The sequence below is a fragment of the Eublepharis macularius genome, chromosome 1, assembly GCF_028583425.1.
Source record: "Eublepharis macularius isolate TG4126 chromosome 1, MPM_Emac_v1.0, whole genome shotgun sequence".
Classification (NCBI taxonomy): Eukaryota; Metazoa; Chordata; class Lepidosauria; order Squamata; family Eublepharidae; genus Eublepharis; species Eublepharis macularius.
The window spans coordinates 64,562,384-64,583,743 of NC_072790.1; the positions used below are offsets into that span (position 1 = coordinate 64,562,384).

Sequence of the window (21,360 nt, forward strand, 5' to 3'; positions counted from 1 at the left end):
GAGATTTCCATCAAAGTGTCACACAAAGGGCAGCTATATGATTGTTCAGTCCCATACATTATTAAATAGAACCTCCCCATTAATTTGAACAGGAAGCACTGTTGAAAAATTTATTACTCTTAATTGATAGTTTACAACACAGAAAGAGACAAAAGCCACCTTATGTTGCTCCACTTGCTCCTTAACTGCTTCACCATCTAGAAGGGCAGCTTCCCATTTTGCTGCAGCCATATCCATTTTCTGTAACCATTCCATCATTGAATTTGATTCTTCTTGGACATTCTGCATATTTGAAATCATGGATTCCAATTCCAATCTTTTTTCTTTCAGTATTCCTCCCAAATCATCATAGTTACCGCTTGTAGTTGACATGTCATGTTGAACAGTAGCCAGTTCTGAGAGAGAAGAAGTGGGCACAAGTTTAAGAAAACATGTACTCAACATCTGGCAGCGATACAAACGTTATGTGTTAAATATAAAGCCCTGCAAGAATCAATGACCACAATCATTATGATCCCTTTTTGTTTACACCACAAATACCCAAAATAAAGGTGGGTTAGAAACAGTCACCAGGTTGTCGAAGGCTTTCACGGCCGGAGAACGATGGTTGTTGGGGGTTTTCCGGGCTGTATTGCCGTGGTCTTGGCATTGTAGTTCCTGACGTTTCGCCAGCAGCTGTGGCTGGCATCTTCAGAGGTGTAGCACCAAAAGACAGAGATCTCTCAGTGTCACAGTGTGGAAAAGATGTAGGTCATTTGTATCTACTCAGGAGGGGTGGGGTTGAGCTGAGTCATTCTGTAAGAGTTTCCCAGGGTGTGGAATGCTAATGGCGGGAGGCTTCACTGTATCCTGAGGAGGTTCTTTTGCATATGGATTGGTGCTTGATGTGCTAATCTTCTCTGCAGGGCTATTGTCGGGTGTGGAGTGTTTTGTTGGCCTGGTGTTTTTCAGAACTGGAGCCCATGCTCTGTTCATTCTTAAGGTTTCTTCTTTCCTGTTGAAGTTTTGCTTATGCTTGTGAATTTCAATGGCTTCCCTGTGCAGTCTGACAAAGTAGTTGGAAGTGTTGTCCAGTATTTTGGTGTCCTGGAATAAGATACTGTGCCCTGTTTGAGTTAGGCTATGTTCAGCCACTGCTGATTTTTCAGGCTGTCCAAGTCTGCAGTGTCTTTCATGTTCTTTTATTCTTGTCTGGATGCTACGCTTTGTGGTCCCGATGTAAACTTGTCCACAGCTGCAGGGTATACGGTATACTCCTGCAGAGGTGAGGGGGTCTCTGCTGTCTTTTGCTGATCGTAGCATCTGTTGTATTTTTCGGGTGGGTCTGAATACTGCTTGAAGGTTATGCTTTTTCATAAGCTTTCCCATCTGATCAGTAAAATACAACAGATGCTACGATCAGCAAAAGACAGCAGAGACCCCCTCACCTCTGCAGGAGTATACCGTATACCCTGCAGCTGTGGACAAGTTTACATCGGGACCACAAAGCGTAGCATCCAGACAAGAATAAAAGAACATGAAAGACACTGCAGACTTGGACAGCCTGAAAAATCAGCAGTGGCTGAACATAGCCTAACTCAAACAGGGCACAGTATCTTATTCCAGGACACCAAAATACTGGACAACACTTCCAACTACTTTGTCAGACTGCACAGGGAAGCCATTGAAATTCACAAGCATAAGCAAAACTTCAACAGGAAAGAAGAAACCTTAAGAATGAACAGAGCATGGGCTCCAGTTCTGAAAAACACCAGGCCAACAAAACACTCCACACCCGACAATAGCCCTGCAGAGAAGATTAGCACATCAAGCACCAATCCATATGCAAAAGAACCTCCTCAGGATACAGTGAAGCCTCCCGCCATTAGCATTCCACACCCTGGGAAACTCTTACAGAATGACTCAGCTCAACCCCACCCCTCCTGAGTAGATACAAATGACCTACATCTTTTCCACACTGTGACACTGAGAGATCTCTGTCTTTTGGTGCTACACCTCTGAAGATGCCAGCCACAGCTGCTGGCGAAACGTCAGGAACTACAATGCCAAGACCACGGCAATACAGCCCGGAAAACCCCCAACAACCATAGTCACCAGGTTGTTCGCAAAAGAAAATGGGGAAATTTTGCACAAGGGCTTGAGGAAGAAGGTGTGTCATGGATGGAGAGAAGATTCAGCGGATGTCCCTTTTGAGGATTTGGGAATGTGACAAGTTGCACAGTAAACTCTATCCTAATATGTATTAGTCTCCAGTTTATTTTTAAAAAATCAAACTGCTCATCAAAGTCTAATCAAAGGCTACAGAGATGTCATGATTACTGACCCAGTCATTTAGAAGCTGGTATCCCAAAACTGAGTGATTTACTGAACGTAAAATGAACATCTTTCCAAGAATAATATTCATCTATGGATAATATTAATGTCCCGAAATTCATCTACCACAAAAAATATGTAAGATGCTAGTTAACTTCATACAGGCTTCAAAAAAGCCAAGACTTGCATATTCAGCTCTTCCCAAAGGATGCGCACCATGTCAAAAAGTCCTGCTCTATTGTTATGCCTCTTCTTTTAAGTATCTTGCCAAACAGATGCAATTGAACAAGGATTCAGATTGGTTAATGTTACAACGTAATTGTTCTAAAATGGTATTATTGTAAATCTTGTAAGAAAATCACCTCTTTTTTAAAAAAAATATCAATCCTGTCATTAAGGCTGTTTCAGGAAGTTTAGAAGCTGCTTAAAGTCATATGATTTCACCTTTCAAGTAAGTTTTGTAGAATGCTGAAATTACAGTTTATGGTGGGAAATCCTTGTGTTTGGTCAACAATATAAAGATCTACAGATATAACCAGTAAAGATAGAATTGTTGGAAATTTACCTCCTGCATGGTTCTATATTTTCAACTTGAAAATTATATTCATATTTATATGAACAATGGATGGTTGAATACCAAGGAGACTGAATTCAAGTTACTCCTTGAAAACTGCACTGTTTTTAAGGCATAATTACAATAGTACATGTGAAAAGGATTTAGGAGTCTTAATTGATCATACACTGAACATGAGTCAGCAGTGTTATGCAGTAGCTAAGAAGGCAAATGCAATTTTCGGTTGTATCAACAGAAGTATAGTCTCCAGATCATGCAAAGAGATGGAATCACTTTACTCTGCTCTGGTTAAATCTCACTTGAAGTACTGTGTTCAGGAATGTGTCCAAAGGAGGGCAACAAAGATGGGGAGGGGTCTGGAGACCAAGTCCTATGAGGAAAGGTTGAAAGAGCTGGGCGTCTTTAGCCTGGAGAAGAGGCGACTGAGAGGTGATATGACAGCCTTCTTCAAGTATTTGAAGGACTGTCACATAGAAGATGGAGTGGGATTGTTTTCTGTTGCCCCAGAGGATTGGAACAAAACAAATGCGTTAAAATTAAAGCAAAATGGTTTTCAGCTAAACATTAGGAAGAACTTCTTGACAGAGTGGTTGCTCAGTGGAACAGGCTTCCTTGGGAGATGGTGGGCTCTCCATCTTCAGAAGTATTTAACGGGAGGCTAGATGGCCACCTGACAACAATGATTATTCTATGACTCAATACGAATGTATGCAGATAAGGAGAGGGAGGATATGAGGGGATTAGCTGGTACTAGGCTCTCGTTGCCCTTTTTTATATGCCCAGGGTAATTCCAATTGCCACTTTGTCAGAAAGGCATTTTCGTCTAGGCCAGGTTAGCCAAGGATCATGGAGGGTTTTTTCCCCTCCTCCGGGTATAGAGCAGGGGTCACTGGGGTAGGTGAAGGGGGAAATAGCTGTAAATTTTCTGCATTGTGCAAGGGTTGGACTAGATGACCCTTGAGGTTCATTCCGGCTCTATGTTTCTACGAAAGCTCTGTTGTTAGAATACTACACTATACTTCTGGACAATGAAGATTTTTAGAGATTCTCAAATAAATGTGGACTCCTCACATATGTTGTAGGAACATCCTGTCATCCAGCAAACCAGAAAAAGATAGTTACTATAATCGATTGAATGATATGTTATGATAGTCATTTTGGTCAATTCAATAATATCCTTAGTTTAGTAATATGATATGTACTAGTTTGTATGTAGTGACTACATTTTTATATTTGTTTCCTTCTTTTTTATAATAAACTAAAAAAATCCAGTTTCTTTGGTTTGCATTGGATTAGTTAATACGTTTTCCTATGATTTAGAATATATTAACTGTAGCAAAAATACTTATTGTAAAACATTTATGCCAATCAACCTTCCTACTATTTCAGAATGGTTGTATCTAGCTAACAGATCCAATGCAGTAGAAAAGAGCCAGAGTCCAGTAGCACATACATGACAAACAAAATTTATGATAGGGTATGAGCTTTCGTGAGCCACAGCTCACTTCTTCAGATTCCCTGGTACTGCTACAGACAGACTAACAGGCTATTCATCTTGATCAAGATCCAATGCATTCAATGACTGGTGAGGAATCTGTTGAATCCTCTCAGCAACATTCATACCCATTTAATTAATTAATGTTCTAATATTAGACATATTCTAATGAGCATACCAAATGGAACTCTGTTGTAACCTGTAGTTGTCAGAATGGTCAGAATTTTGTAAATGCATTTATATTTGATAGTAATAATTAAAATAGCTGTTGCTTGCTTCCTTTCCTTCCTCCAAGCAGAATCTCCAGATGATATCCTTAACTTCTTTATATTGCCCAGCTGCTAGCAAAGCCTCAGTATGCACACAGCCCTTCTGCAATTCATCCACTCCAATACACGGGAAGGGGGAGGGAGGAGAAACCTAGGGCAAGTCAAGCCTTCTCCTCACTCTTGGCTGTGGATTGTCAGTCTTCCTTTTACTCTTCCTTTCCATCGAGCTGTTTCACTAAATACCTAAACCCTTTCCCCTGTGAAACCAATGTTGTGGCTTTTGTCTCTTTCTGTGTTGTAAACTTTCTGCCCAGCCACTTCATTGTATTCCCTAAGCTGTCCCGCACCATTTTTCTTAACCTTATTTTCTCTCAAAAGGGAAATAAAAGTTGTGGAAGAAACATGTGATCATGGCCAGGGCACTCATTTGTTTATGCTGTCCTATAAAATAATGGATTGAGAATGGAGGAGGGAGTTGAAGGCAGCTCTCTGTTTGGGGACGAAGGTATAGCAGTAGGTCAGTGGCAAACTGCTTTTGACTGTAACAATGGCTTGTGTGGAGCAATTTATATTGTGTATGTTGACAACCAAATAAAATTGTGCTAATTAAGAGACATTTTTTTTGTCCCGCAAAATTTAACCCTACCCCCAAGTGGAATTAACGGTCCCAGTTGGTGGGTCACTGCTAGCAGGATGGGGGACTTGGACTTGGAATGAAGGCAAATTAAGAGAGACTATTGGAAAAGTACCATTGATACTTGAATGCTTTGGAGCAGCAAAGCAAATTTTTCTGTTGCTCACTTCCATTTCTGTATGCGTGAGGTTGAAAGGGCAGTGCTATTGAACAAACTGGGATTTCTGTATTCATATGTCATGACAAACCACACTGAGTGCAAAGCATAGTAAACAAGCCAGATACAAACCACAGAATCTCAGTTCTGCACTCAGTAGCTAACAATAATTTTTTGGACAACATGCATTCAGAAATCACACTAAACTGAAATGAAATTTATATAGATGTTTGCCTGCAGCTCTTGTCACTTGTATGAATTTGTGAGCCATTATTAGCTATTACCTTTGTTTGTCAGGAAACCCTGGGCACTTGTTGTACCTCCTTCACCATTTAACAGTGTTCCACTGAGAGCTGGAAGAGATAAATGTGAAATGCAGTGCTCATATAATATATACCCATCCAGGTTTCACCAGTATTTGAGCCTTTCAAAACACAGCCAAAAGTATTTTTAACATAACTGTGCATGTTTCCACTGATGCATGAATTACTTTTACATTTTATTTGCAAGTAATTAGCACATTAATGTTTGTACTTTCGGCAAGTGAAGAAATCTTAATTAGAAATACTCCAGGGAAAGTACACCTCAATCAGAATATGTCCTTTAGCCTTGATCAAGTACTGTATAAATGGGCAATTACTTGAGCCACACTGCAAAAATTCTGAAAACCTATTGTAAATCATATATTTCAACCTCTCTATACTATTTCAACCTCTCTATACTATTTCAAAGGATTTATTATTATTTTCAAAGGATTAACTGTGAAAAGGGGGAGAAGGGGGAAGATTATATTAAGAGGAAGCACATCTTCAGAACCTAATTCCTGTCCCCTTGCAATCTTTCAGGCGGTGAAGAAACAGCTTCCACCTCAACTTAAAATGATCCTTTGAGGGAACCCAATTTCTCCTTGACCTTGGTATTATTGTGGAGTTAAGCCCCCTAATATCAGTAGAATCCTTTTGCAGGGAACAAGTGGCACAGGACCCGGAGCTGTGATTCTTATTTTGCTGAACAGGAAATGAACTATGTTTTCTTCCTGTTCAACAGAACATCATCCATTCATGGGGATTCAGACCTAGTTCCTATAGCCTTTGCTGGTAGGGCTATTTCTCAGTCTCATGAAAGAATGCTACTTGCATAAGTCTTGCCAACGAGGGTAGATTTTAGGGTTTGGAAAGAGACAAGGGGTTGTTCCGACCACCCTACCCTGAACAGTAGGCGGCGTATTCCTTTGGCAGAGCCGTTCTTCTCCCTTGCTCTCCTGAACCAAGACCCTCAAGATATCCGCACATCATCATCATCCTCATCCTCATCATCCCAACAACAACATTTGATTTATATACTGCCCTTCAGGACAACTTAACATCCACTCAGTTTACGTAGTAATTTTTAATGTTCCAATTCTTAAAATATCTTTATTTTTCACACCCCTACATGGAAGGTCTTTATTATTTATTATTACTTATTATTAGAGGAGAACTAGGTAAAGGTAAAGGTAGTCCCCTGCACAAGCACAGAGTCATTAATGACTCATGGGGGGACATCGCATCATGACGTTTTATTATGGGGTGGTTTGCCATTGCCTTCCCCAAGAGGAGACTTGGGGCAGGGCCTTAAGAGAGCCTGAACCCAGTTTTCTCTACACTGGTTTAGCAGCTTAGAATGATTACAGTAGACTCTTCATAATATCAAACATTTAGGATATTTTTACACATTGCAGAATCCGCACTACATCAGTTCACATGCATTCTTTGGAACACTTTCACTATCAATAGAGCAGTGCAGACATAAAGCCATGGTTATGAACTGGTAAAATGATCACTTGGGACAACTTCTGCATAAAAAACTTGCTGCTTAGAACTGGGCAAGTCACCCTGATCCCTTTTTGGTTGCCCTTTCCAAATGTTTTAAACTATTAATATGTGTCTGTGCCCTTCAGAAATGTCACGGTGTGCACGTCTCTTGTTTCTGGCACCTTCACCAACGCACAAAGCAATGTATGAAAAGCTGCAAAGAAATTATTACAAGCTCATTACAATATTACTATCTGGATTTGGGTCTATGGTTTCATACACTGTGGAACTGGACCCACAACGAGAAATTGCCCAGTTGCTAACCAATAATCCTTCTGTGTTTACCGATATCCATGTTAAGAAGCTAGCTTCAGAAGCACTCTCTTATTTGATCCCCAGGCAATTTCATGACGTATCAAAACACTTGTTATTTATGAAGGAAATAAGAGCTCTCAGTAGAACCTACTGCATGTATATTTAAACAGAGAGCTTGAAGATGACTATTAATGGAGCAGAAGTAATTGTTGCCTTGGAAAAGGCTAAGTATTCGCCCCTTACTGCCAGCTGGAAGGTGAGTGTTGGGCTAATGGCAGCTGGGAAACAGTGAGAGAAAATCTCAGCCAAGTGAGTGAGTTGTTCTCATTATAAGATAGTAGGACCTTTCTACAGATCTTGGAATGGAAAGAATTCTCACTAGTTCAAATCCAGGACACCTGCGCTTTAAATTGTGAAATTAACATAGCAGTTACTTGCAGGCGTGTGAAATCCGCTGTCTGTTTAAATTTTGCTGCCAGTTTTAAATCGCTTTTACGATATGTTATTTATTGTATATTGTATTGTTTTTTTAATCCGGTTGTGATCCACTCTGAGCCTGCATTGTGGGGAGAGTGGATTATAAGTCTAAAAAATAAATAAGTAAGTAAGTTATTTACAAATGTTAATGTGCAATGTTTGAATAGATCTTTTACCCTTTTATATTATTTCAGTAGAAAAAACACTGCTGATGTGAATAGCTGTTACCTATGAGCTGATTCACCCTTCATATTTCATATTATGTGCAGTATTTAAATTTTTAAAATGTTTCTTATTTCACTTATCCATTTGAATAAGCCCTGACCTGGATGGCCCTGGCTAGCCTGATCTTGCCAGACCATGGAAACTGCAGGGTCAGTCCTAGACAGTACTTGGATGGCAGACCATGAAGGAAGTCTAGGGTTGCTATGCAGAGGGAGGCAATGGCAAAACTCCTCTGTTCATCTCTTGCCTTGAAAACCCTCTGGGGGTCACCAAAAGTCATCTGTGACCTGACGACACTTTACATGCAAACATTTGAACATACCTGATTTGACTCCCCTTGATTTTGCAGGGGAAGTCATGGCACTGATTAGGTTACATAACGCAGCTCCTTGGCTAGTCATTTTCTGAATTTCAGGTGCCTTTGAAATCCATTCATCTTCCAAATTCTACAAATGTGAAAAATGGTTAACCCCCAATGTCTGAGTGAGTTGTAAATATTTCTTATTTTTATTATGAACATCACAAACAAGCAATATCATATGTTCCATTATAGTTTAAAAACTGGGCACAAGTTATGGAAAAAGATTTGCTTATTAACTTCCTATACAGATTTTCCGAAGTGTGTTGAACTGATATAATTAAAAATGTGTAACATTCATGAATTTGCGCTTGAGGGCAACATTAATTGAGACAGTATGGCTTAATTACTTGACCACAAATCCTACTCATCAAAGTATCATATGTTCATTACAAGAAATATCTCACCTTGGTGTTCTGCAAATATTTCTTTAACGTCTCAGTATTTAAAGAGGGCTGCATAGTTGGAATTCTTTCAGTCATCTCATCTATCCACTGCTTCAAACATTCTACATGAAGCTTGAATGTATCCATTTGCTGTTGGCAAGAGGATACATCTTCTTTTCTATGTGATGAGAAAGAACAAGAAAACCTTAGAAGATATTTTTTCTCCTAGTTCTCAAAATTCTAAATAACCCTATAATATGAATTGTACAAACGATGCCAACTTGAGCTCACACAAACATCTGAGACTGAAACATTTCCTTGAGCCTGCAACCTCAGTTTGTTAATTTCCTCTTCTAGATACAGTCCCTCAAACCACTTCAAAATCTGCTTTGTAAATATAACCTTCAGAAACAACTTTTGAAAAAACAAGGGAATAGGCTAATAGGCTAAAAGCCAGATGATGAATCAGCAAAAGTTGTATTTCAGCTTCAGAGCCCTAATAATTTCTATCATCACTGTGATGCACTGTTCTTGAATTCCATTATTATTACTCACTTTTCTCGCACAGTCTCTTCCATTGCCCTGAATTTCTTCGACAAGGTGTTGACTTTTTCCAATACTAATGACTTGTCTCCAGGGACAGCATGCGAAGAAAGTTCTTCAACAAGGTGTTGCAAAGCTTCAAGATCTCTTTTCTGCTCCGTCAATTCAGTGTTGGTTTCCTACAAAAAATGGGCAAGAAAATAATTGCTTCATATCAGACTGCATGCTTGAATTTGGCAGGTTCTCTCATAGTTGTGGATGTGATGGCTACATTCACTGTTGTACTATAGTACTCGATAACATGGAGATACTGGTCTTACCCCAGTAGAAACTAACCTGCATATATAGGGACATTTCAGTAACATCCTTCCCTGGGATGTCAGCTTCACTGAGAGCTTGAGTTTTCTTGTCTAAGAATGACTGGAGTTTATCTGAGAGACATTCAAATAGTTCCACTTTTGACTTCAATTCCTCCACCGTTTCAAGCTTTTTCTTGTGCTTCTTACTGGCTTCACAAAACCGTACAGAGAGCTCGTTCATTTTTGCTTGTAAAGTAGATGCAGTGGATGGATCTGTCGTTTCTATGAATTTGTTCACCTTTTCATTCATGGCATTTAGGCTGCTCTGACGGCCTGCAATGTCCTGTTCCAGTGCCTAAATTAAAAATGCAATGAATAAAGAAGCCTGAGAAAATAGCGATGACAATTTGCGCATTTCTAGATGAGTAAACTACTGTCAGCAACTGCTGTAAATGGATCTAACTATCTAGTACATTTCCATCCCAGCTTTGCACATGGTTTTCCCTTTATCAGTACAGCCTTGCAACATCCTTATGAGATAAGTGAGGCTAAGAGAATCTGACTGGCTCAAGGTTACCCAGCAAGCTTTAAGGAAGAGAGGGGATCTGAATCCAAATCTTACAAATCCCAGTTGAACACCCTAACCACTCTACACTACTGGCTCCCAAATGTTCTCCTAAACTCAACTTCTCCAGCAATGGTAACCAAAGTCTTAGAAGTACTCCACAGAAGAGGTATCTGTTATCCAAGAGGTTTGAAGAGATGACTCTTGACTTTCTGCCATAGTTGCTTTTCCCTTGTACTGATCATGCTAATACATGCAATCCCAAAGCAGTCAAAAACACTTTCCCATTAAGCATCCATTGAGCTATTATTGGTAAAATGTCACCGAAAATCAATTGCTGATTAAAAGTTACTCATATTAACAGGAAAAGTTTGCTCTCTTAAAATGTTACTCACCATACTTTTACCAATGACATCCTGAATAGCAGCAGAATTCAAAGGCACTTGACTTTGCTCCTCAAGGCTCTTCTCAACGCTATCCATCCATTCAAGCATTTCATTCAGTCCATCCTGAACACTTAAAGAACGTGTCAGAGTGATCTGGAGTCTCTCATTCCGGTCACTGACTGCTTTGGACAAGTGGTTATACTTGTCCACAACAGTATCTGAAAGATACAGATAGGAAAATAATTTTTCATTGACTTATATGGGCAAATATTAAGATCTGATTTGCCATCAATGGTTCATTTATGAATCACCATGATGGACAGCAGTGCCCCAGGGGGCCCTGTAGAGGTTTTTCCTAACACTGAATGGAATCTAGGATATCTTTATCCATGATAAAACATTCAACATCAGGACTTTTGTACTTTTAACAACTGTAAACTTACCTGAGCAGTAATAACAATATTTGTGTGATAGCAGCCAAGGTGTATGCCCTTCCTTCCACTTAGTACATAACGTGACATACAAATGAATACATGAGTCTACTGGATCAGATGCTTGGTTCGTCAAGGTCAGCATTGTCTACTCAGACTGACAATTGCTCCAGCATCTCAGGCAGAGGTCTTTCACATCATCTCCTACTTGGTTCTTTTAACTTGAAATGGAGGGGATTTAACCTGGGACTTTCTGCACACCAAGCAGATGCTCTACTGTTGAGCCACAGCCCCTATCCTCCCCTTGGTTTATATGATTCCTACCCCTTGCTCTTTAGGGGGAATGAATTTTCTAGATTGCGTAACTGCATGTATAATCCTTCAAGAGTCAGCCACAATGTTATGCTGTACTTCTTACTGCCAACCAAGATAACACAAAACAGTCTACAACTTTGCCCCCTGTGTTGCACTATTTTGGTTGGTCTTTGACACAAAAAAGATATCACTTGGCTTTTTGATATATAGACCAACATGGCTACCTACTTGTCATTCTATAACAACAACAACAACAACGTTCAATTTGAGGGGCAGGAAGGGTCTTCTCCACCACCACACAGCCTCGCAGGGCTGCGAGGAGGGCTGGAGACGCCGACGCCACCTCCTCACCCTGGCCCACAGAGCCCTGCAGGGCAGCCGAGAAGGCCGGATCCGGTGGTGCCAGCTGATAGTTTAAAGGGACCTGCTGCTTGCAAGAGGCAGGGAAAGGGCCCTTTAAACTGGCTCTGAAGCTTCCCGAAGCTACCCAAATGCTTCAGGGAAGCTTTGATTCAGGAATCCTGAATCTTTACAAATCGGGTCCAATTTGGATGTTTTATCCAAATCAGAAACCCGAAGCACACACCCCTACTCTGTTATTTACTGTTCCTTCCTATACAGGGATTATAATTCTGTTGCCTTCAATGGTCTTAGAAGGGTATAACTCTGCCAAGGATAGAACTGTTAATTCTCAAGTTATGACTGGTGGACACTTTTTCTTCCCCTGTACAGGCCATCTCCAGAAATAACTGGGAAGACAGTGAATATTTTTCTGAACATCTTCCAGCTTAAATAAGAGGCCAGCGAGGATTGGGTCTATATTGCAGAGGCCTTAAGCAAGACTTCCCTAATGCTACCTTTTCCCTAACTTACCAAGATGCATCCAGTAGCCAGAACTTATGGCAGAAATCCCAGAAGGGCTCTTTTGTTGGTTTTCCATCTTGCCACAAAACTAGTGAAACCAAGAGAGCCAGTTTGGTGTAGTGGTTAAGAGCGAAGGACTCTAATCTGGAGAACTGGGTTTGATTCCTCTCTCCTCCACTTGAAGCCAGCTGGGTGTCCTTGCATCAGTCACAGCTTCTAGCTCTCTCAGCCCACTCACCTCACAGAGTGTTTTGTTGTGGAGATAATGATAACATACTTCGTAAACCGCTCTGAGTGCGTTTTAAGTCATCCTGAAGGGCAGTGTATAAATTGAATGTTGTTGTTGTTGGTATTTTAGGCCCTAGATTCTACCACAAATATGTACAATAAACAACATGTAGACATGAGAGGGTGTCCATGCTGTGCATGTTCATGAAGTTTCTAGAAACATTAGGAACTCTTTCATATGATTCCTAGCAACCCTGGCCATCTGGATGCTAAATTCTGAAGCCCTACTACCAAAGTAGCTCCATGGACCTCTTCCTGCTATTCCCTTCTGGGGCCCAGTTCTTTCAGAAAACAGATTGAGAAAAAGAGAGAAATGCTATCAAAATTAATCTGCCCCCCGTGTCACCTTTCCCCCCACAACAAATGACCATATTACCAAGTTGAAATCATTACAACTCGCCCAAACACCCTTTAACAAATTCACCATTCTTGCTGCCAGAAAGAAGCCTATACAGCCCTTTCTAGCAGAGCCACATATACATGCCTATTCTGAGTACATTGGTTCAGGCTCCTAAGTTCTCACAGGCCCGGTTCTGGCTTGCCACTCTGGGAATGGAATGAATGGTCTTGTTAATTAACTGCACCTGCAGGCTGTTGTTCCAGACTAAGGTGTCCTTGGGGAGAAGGGAATCTCAGCTCTGCATGTCCTCCTTTCCTTTCTCAGGCCTAGCAATGCTGATATCAAAGTGTCCCCTGATTGGCTGACAGTACTAGAAAAGGTGACTCCTCACTGTATACAGACATGCTACACATGCTCTCACTCGGACCTGGTTTCACCATTCTATTGCAACCTTTATTCTATCAGCATGTGAGAGACTTTGTTCCATGTCAGGCCTGAAATGACCAGAGCTGCCTGGCATGGTTTTGGACTTTGTTTGTAAGTATGAACAACTTAAGCTACTTCAGAGAAAAGCAAGTCAGTAAGCTTTCATGTCTAGTCAGATAGTTTAGCTAGAAATAGATAAGTTGTTATTTTATTGTCTTTTGCTTGTGCGGTTCCTGCACCCCTGCATACACTCTCCTGAATTCATAAACATTATATTTAAGCCTGTATACTGAGTTTCTATTCACCTGTGTGCAAGTCTACCCAGACAAAAGAACCCGGAGACTGGCCAATCTCAAACAAACCAGTTGGTTCAATCCTCCAGGAGGGCTACTAGGAGCTCTGAGTGGCTGTGATCAGCGCTTAGAGACAGTGGTCGAGGGTTAAACGCCTAGATAAACAAGGCTCTCTAAATCTCATGGGGTTTCACTGCAACAAGGTTTCTTTACACAATTTACTTAAAAATAAAAAAACCCCAAGAGATGGTAACCAGAACCTTCTCAGGGACATCAATCCAGAGGGTGGGGTCAAAAACAACTTCCAATGGGAGACAGCCTCCCCCAAAAAATGTTGGGCTGACCTAAGTTAGCAATTAGGTCTATACAAAAAGAAGAGGAAGAGGTCTCTCTCTCACACACACTTCCCATTCATATATATTTTTGACCTCCTCTTCCTATATAAAGGTGATCCTGTTATGGCAAAGTCAGTATAAGACATGTTTCAGAAGCTCTTTAACAACAGCGAACCATAGATAGAAGTTCTTTTCTGAGAGTATCCTATGCATTCTGCACAGGGATTCTGAAGTTGAACACAATTCACTTCAAACAGTAGAATTATCAGAGGCTCCGGAGGATGTGATTCTCTCAGAATGATATTTGTGCCTATGTCTATTGTCTGGAAAAGCAGCTGGACCTTGTGGATAAAACAGTAAATAGGTCCACCAGGTGGCTCAACTCTGTTGAAAGGCCATTTCAGATCAATTGCAATAGTTCTAAAGAACTGCCAAGGGCAAAAGATTCTGTATTGAGGACAAAAGACCAATCTATTCTTACAGTGATTGATTTTTACATCCAATGCTGCTGCTCAATAAAGGATAATTTTATTATCACTTAAAATCATTCCACATTCTAATCATAAGGATAAATAAAATCAGATAGCAATAATCAAGTTTTCCACAAAACACACAGCAGTCTTTAATACATTCATTATGTACTTAATTGCATAGAGTATCTTAAAGAGAAAAAGATTAAACATGGAAAAACAAGCCGCTAGAAATTTAGTAGGCTAACCAGGCATGAGCTAACAAAGGTATTGCAATATATTAATACATTAACTTTTAACCCCAGTATGTTAAACAGATGTACTTCATGTACTTCAGTGGTTGAAACTAGAAGACTTAAAGGCTTACGTTTGCCGATCCAGCTTTCCCTTGTATCTTTGGCCTTTATACATGTTCCAGAAACCTCACAGAACTTGTCTACTATGGCAGAACAGTTATAATTTCAAAAGAACCTTCAGTCAGCTCAGCTATCATCCCAATGACTTTTGCTTAGTTTTTTTGCTCACTCAAACCACAGGAGCAGCCCTGCTTCCAAAGCTCAGTTTAACCAGTCATTATCCTAGCATTTCTTGATAACAGACTTCTGTGCCAATACAGTTGGTTATTATAAGTGCTCATGGGCATTTACACTTCAGTGCGTAAATCAGAGTTTGACAACTGGCAACCTCTGGGTTGGTTCTGGTTCCTCAAGCTTCCAAAGATTACTTGACTGCTGCTGACCCAAGTAGCATCATATCCATAGGACTTGCTATGGAAAGAGCATTGCCAAGGCTGAAGACTGCACATGAGATGCCTCTTTGGAACCAGCTGGCAGCACTTAAGCCCTCTCGGTGCTCACTTAAGCTTTCTATGTCACTGCAGCGCTCATGTGGCAACTCTTCCCCGATGCAATGGGAAGTCTGAAGCTCTGCTTGACATGAAAGGGGCAGTAACAATTCCCAAACAAATTCCTAGGAAGCAGCATTGCTTAGGCCAACTGCAGAATTTGATGTGTTGCTTATGAAACAGATACATCCCCTCCACAGTAAAAAAGAAAGGACAGCCCAGAACCCTCTAGGATGTCTTTTCCTTTAGGGCACTACCAGTATTGTCAGATGCGATAGGTAAAGACGTTTTGGAGAGGGTGACATAATTCTAATGATCAGCCCCAGAATGTCATAGCCAGGCAATGTCTGGTTCATCATGTAAATGAAGTAGGACATCATTGGTGCAAAAACTATGAGTATGATAAACTGGGGAGTCATATTGCTCCTTAGCATTTTTGTGGTCTTCTGTGCGTGCACATATGGGATCTGCGCATGTGCAGGCCAGCCGCAGATGTTTCTGAGCTCCTAGAGGCATGAGACGCTTGCCTAGCCTTTTCGCACGCTTTTCACCCAGGCATGGCTATAAAAGGTGGGGCAAGTGGCTCCCTCCCTTAGTTTTCTAAGCCGCCAGTGCATAAGGAAGGTAAGAATAAGAGGTCATGGAGGGGAAAGAGGGAGGGACGTGTGCTGGCACAGAAGACCACTCAATGAACAACAGTTACAGGTAAGTGAAACTTTGTTTTCATTGTTGTGTTTTCTATGCAGTCCCACATGGGAGATTAGTGAGTTGATGTACCCAGGAGGGCATGAAGCTCTTCGAAGAAAAGACTCTCTTCAGGCTTTGCTTACAGCGTTGTCCCATCTAGAGTCCATATGAATGACAACGTTTGGTGAACGTAGACAGTGTTGACCAGGTGGCCATCTTGTACAAGTCAACTAGTGGGATGCCCACTTTGAAGGCTGCTGAGGTGGACTGTGCCTTCATGGAATGTGCTCGTATGTGTAGTGGGCATGGTTGGTTATACTCTTTGTAACAAGCCTTAATGAGCCACACTATCCATTTGGAAATATTCCGTACAGAGACTTTCTGAACTATTTTGTTCCCTTTAAACAATATAAAAAAGTAAGGCTCCTTTCAAAAGGCAGCTGTCCTATCTAAATAGAAGCATAATGCACGTTTAACATCCAGGGTGTGCAAAAGTCTTTCTGTGTCATCCTGAGGTGTTGGAAAGAAGACATTTAAACACTCCTAAGCCTTGTGAATTTTAATGGAAAACAGCTAAGCATGTGCACTACCCTCCCAACTGGAATCATCTTAACACTATTTAACTTTAGCTGGAATACACTCTTTGCTTATATCTAAAGAACAACAGTAAAGCTAGATGAGTGGTGGAACAAACAGGCAAAGATGCAACTAGCGTGGAGTCTCAAAAGTGTGAGCTGCAGAATAAGGAAGCTGAGAAAATTGTTACTCATCTTACTTACCCACTGTTTTCCGGATCTCCTCTTTATCTGGCAGCAATTCTCCCCTGGTGTCTAAGAGCACTTCAGCTGCTTTTTTCAGTTTCTCTACAGCCATTTGATGACTTGCGACTTGCCCCTGAAGTATCTGAAAAATTATACCATTTTGAAAATAAAACTGTTTTTGCTATTTTTTAAAAGAAAGTATACAAAAAATAACAAGTAGGTCCGTTCCAGTGCTTTCCACTGGCACAAGAAGTTTTCTCCTGATGCAAGGGACCCATTTAATCATTTTGACTCTTTATATCTGGTTTTGTTTGTGGGCTTCTCCAGCGGTGCCTGGTTGGCCTCTGCTAGAATTTAGAATCAGGTGGACTCTTGTTATGGTCCAGCATCGTACTTTAGCAAACACAATGTATAGTCAGAGATTTTTTGATGCCTACTCCACCACTGCACAGTCTCACTACAGTCAATAGGGTTTATGCAGCAGAACTTCCCACTGAGTTGCATCTAATGGATCAGATCCATCAGTGTGCCACAATACTGCTCTTAATGGCACCACAAACCTGACTTCATGGCACAATCATCTTAGTAGCTGCGTAGCTTAGCAAGTGTTTTTAAAATTATTATTACAATTGCCATTGTGAGATTTTCAGCTCTTCTTCAGTCTAATATCAGTGAAGCATTTTTCATCTTACAAACTGAAACTTTGCAAGTATTATCATGAAAACTTGATAAAGTTGGCCTTTCCAAAATGACTATCAAACACAACCACCATAAACCAAACTTTCCTGCCACATAAAGGCAATCTATGGTAAGAGAGCCTTTGTTACAAAAATACAACGTTAAATCCATCAGCATTTGAAGTGGGAAAGTGGGTAGCAGCACACTATTCTGCCTTCCTCTGTATTTCTATTTTGGGTCATAAGACATAACACTTGTTTGGAACCTAGACATTTGGATAAAAGAGCTCCAGATAAAAGGGATATTCGTTATATCTTAATCAGTTCCCTTTTTTAAAAAAAAGAACATCTGTCATTCATCTTATGAAGAAATGTCAATACGCTCCATGTTTTTTCGCCCCACAATAATATCTGAATTATTCTTCCTGATTCCAGTGAGGTACATAGTAAATAAAATCTTGGACTTCTTGGAGACCTCGATTGAAATTCATGCTTATCATGAAACTCTATAGTTGACTTTGGGCCAGCTCAATTTCCCAGTATACATATTTATATTCTACCCTTCCTCCAAAAGCTCTACACAGTGTACATTGCCCCTATCTTCACAACAATCACCTACCTTTGGCTTCACAAAAGACTTCCCCCAGTTTAACTAATCCCTGTAGAAAAGTACTATAACTCAAAAGTCCTAACACCACAGCAAGAAGTGTTGTTGTCCCACTCTAACAGCATTAAAAAACTTCCTTGGCCACAGTACAGCAGGCGCCGTTGCCTTTGTTTTGCCTGCATATTCTTCTCCCTGCTCCCGAATAAGCACACCTCATCACGGAAGGGCTTCATTAGTGCTGTGGTAGGGTCTACCACTAATTCCTAGTGCGCCATCATGTGGTGACGCTTTATCCAACAGAACCCTCCACAGTTACCATAAATCTTCATCAACAGCAAGTCATAGTGAGGGGATAGCTGTTTCTTAGAAAGCAGAAACTTGTGCTTAGTATGCAGCTATACCATACACATGACCCTACGGAGAAGTGAATCGCCATGTCTGGAGACAGGGGAGTGCAATATTTTCCTTTTTACTTGAACCGTGTAAATACGTGTTTGTGTGATGTCTCTCTTTGTCTGATCTGGAAACTTCTATTTGACTCCTCCTCCTCCTCTTTCTGTGCCTTTTGTTCTCTCTCTCTCTCCTCCGGGTCTTGCAAGATGCAAAATGCTTTCTGCTGACTCTCCTGTGCAAGCATGCCAAGAGGCACACCCATACTCCCACTCATGTGCAGCTGGATTAGCTGGCCACATGTAATCAGAAATTGTGTTATTTAGATGAGGTTTCTATGATTTTCTTCCGCTACTACAAGAATGCAAGTGAATGTGAATCAGCATCAATAAAAGTCAGTTTTATCTGTAGCAATACACTGCTTTGGAGAGTGATCACCACACAGGATTCCATGCTTCCCTAAAAGAGCAACTTTGCTACCACAACTAACAAACATCCCAATAAATTCATGGATATATAATAAATCTACATGGCACAGTTTACATTAAATTCTGTCTCTGGATTTGTCTTGGAAACAGCAAGCCTGAAGAAGCTTCCTGATGCCGATCCACTGTATTGCACACTCTGTATTAACAAGAAAATACCTATACCAGGAATAACTGTGAGGCAATTCTGAATCAAAGTACATTTAACATGTACCTTATCTGCATCATTTACATTGTAACATGCATCTGACCAATAACATCAGCAACACAAACACATGGGAATCAGGAACACATCAAACGTGGTTTTTTTAACTATACCATGTTGGGGAAAACATATGCATGAGATTATACCACCACATGGGGAGATAATATATGCATTATTACATGTCTAGGGAAGCCATAACAACTGGCAGTGAGAACCTAAGTACAGGCACCTATATCAACACAGGCAAATGAAATCTTCATAAATGATTGTGCGTATTTTTCCCTCCATCTTCCTGAAGATAAATATTATGTGTGAATCAGCACATGTAATAGGTATATAGGTACACTGAGTAGCGAAACCATATTGAGAATTTCCCTTTCCCATATTAACCATGCATGTTCATTCAGCAATAATTCAAACTAACTTGTAAACTAATTTATCTGGGAAAAGAAAACCAGAAGATGAATAGATTACCAGCTTAGTTTTTGATTTTAATAACCCACTGGCTCAAAACATATTGCCTCTGCCATAGTAAGGTTTTCTTTTTACAATTATTGCAATAATTGGTATTTCCATCAGGGTTTCTTTTGCACATGTATGTGAATGTTGGTTTGGATCCACAGGAAATTTCCTCTGATGAAAGGGATTTCCTTCAGTGGAGTGCAGCTTGCTTGCCTTTATCCTCCTAGTAGAGCTCAAAATACCTCCAAATGCTGCTGTTGGGGCTCAAAGGACCTGAAGGGGGAGAAAGATCCCTTTCTCTCTGTGAGGAAATTCAATGCTGAATTCAATCTCTTCTTTCATTCTTTTGGATTTTTTCATTTGGAATTTTATTGTTTTAAAGGAACAAAGAGCTCAGGTGTTGTTAGAAAGCAATCTAGAGCCTTGTGTACTGAAGAACATTTTGAACAGTTAATCCAAAGATCATTTTCTATGCTGCTAAAAGGGTCAATGCCTTGACGGATTATATGTGTCAGCTGCAAAAAAGCAACTTGAATTTAAAACATTGATCTTTTAAAAATATTCTTTGCTTATATTCATCACCCTTCTGACCCAAGCCTTCTGTCTTCCTCTTCCTTTAAAACACATGAGTCAGAGTGGACTTCCTTTCCTAATTTCCTCCACATAACAATCAAATGTCCTTTTGTTCGGCAGAAAAATCTAGGATGGCATTCCATTAAATTACAACACTAACATAGCTGACTGCATGACACTGCTAATGGAGCATGAGAACGGATTTTCCCCCTCAGGTTTTATTTAAATCCCAGAGAATCAAGTGAAATCAAATCATTGGGGTCCAAACTTTATATTTTAAAACGTTCAATATTTAGTTAAAGGGAATGATGAACTGCTTAAAATACAGAGGGCCAAGGTGACCCTGGATCTCCTGCCTTTTGTGTCAGCCTCCTAACCAACTGTCTTGAGAAGGGAAGCCATGATCTGGCCAGGTTTCATTTAGGGATTCCTGTCTTTTCTGCAACAAAACGAACACGGATAGTAAGCAGCATTAGCCTGTTGTGACATCACGCCAAATTGTGGAGCGAACAATGTAACAGTACTGCCAGCTAAATGGCTTGAAATAACACTGGATTGTCCAAAGCAGGTAAAATAACCGATATGAATCAGGATATTTATGAATGATGAGGAAGATAATCTATATAGTAATAAGTATTATTCTCTCACCTTCTACAAACTATTATAGGCCTACACAAGGGGTGTGTGGGTGTGGCAACAGACAAAAATAGGCAAGTCTAGTCTCTGACTAACTTGGGCTTTAAGGATAAATTTCCTCAACCGTTCTCATATTCTGTCTAATTTCTCCTAACCAGTTACTGGTGCAGTAAGAGTATTTCCAGCTCTCTGGGACTGGCAGTGATGGGGTACAAAAATTAAGGTCATTAAAACCAATGTTTACCAAACGTAGCATTCACACATGCAGAATGAGAGAGAATGCACTTAATTAGTGCTTTTGCTAGCGAAATAAAACTTGTTTATTGCAGTGGAAGTTATATTTAATTATAATTGCAAAATCTTCTCCTGTTCTAAAATTTTTTTCTTGATGTTCCTTCAAGAATCCTGGGGAACTGAACATGATTTTCCACCCCCCTCTACCTTGTGAGAGAGGTTACACCTTATAAGATACAGTAACTGAC

General features: G+C 40.4%; 1 protein-coding gene across 1 annotated transcript in view; it reads right to left on the reverse strand.

Annotated features, from left to right (window-relative positions):
* DST (dystonin) overlaps positions 1 to 21,360 on the reverse strand; it is a 462,451-nt gene that overhangs the window by 118,926 nt on the left and 322,165 nt on the right. The window contains exons 44-51 of the mRNA XM_055002047.1: positions 16,862 to 16,985; positions 10,799 to 11,007; positions 9,876 to 10,193; positions 9,552 to 9,718; positions 9,018 to 9,174; positions 8,575 to 8,698; positions 5,727 to 5,795; positions 160 to 395 (exon numbers count right to left, since the gene is read on the reverse strand). Of these exons, the coding sequence (XP_054858022.1) occupies positions 160 to 395; positions 5,727 to 5,795; positions 8,575 to 8,698; positions 9,018 to 9,174; positions 9,552 to 9,718; positions 9,876 to 10,193; positions 10,799 to 11,007; positions 16,862 to 16,985 (1,404 nt within the window). The remainder of the gene's footprint in view (positions 1 to 159; positions 396 to 5,726; positions 5,796 to 8,574; positions 8,699 to 9,017; positions 9,175 to 9,551; positions 9,719 to 9,875; positions 10,194 to 10,798; positions 11,008 to 16,861; positions 16,986 to 21,360) is intronic.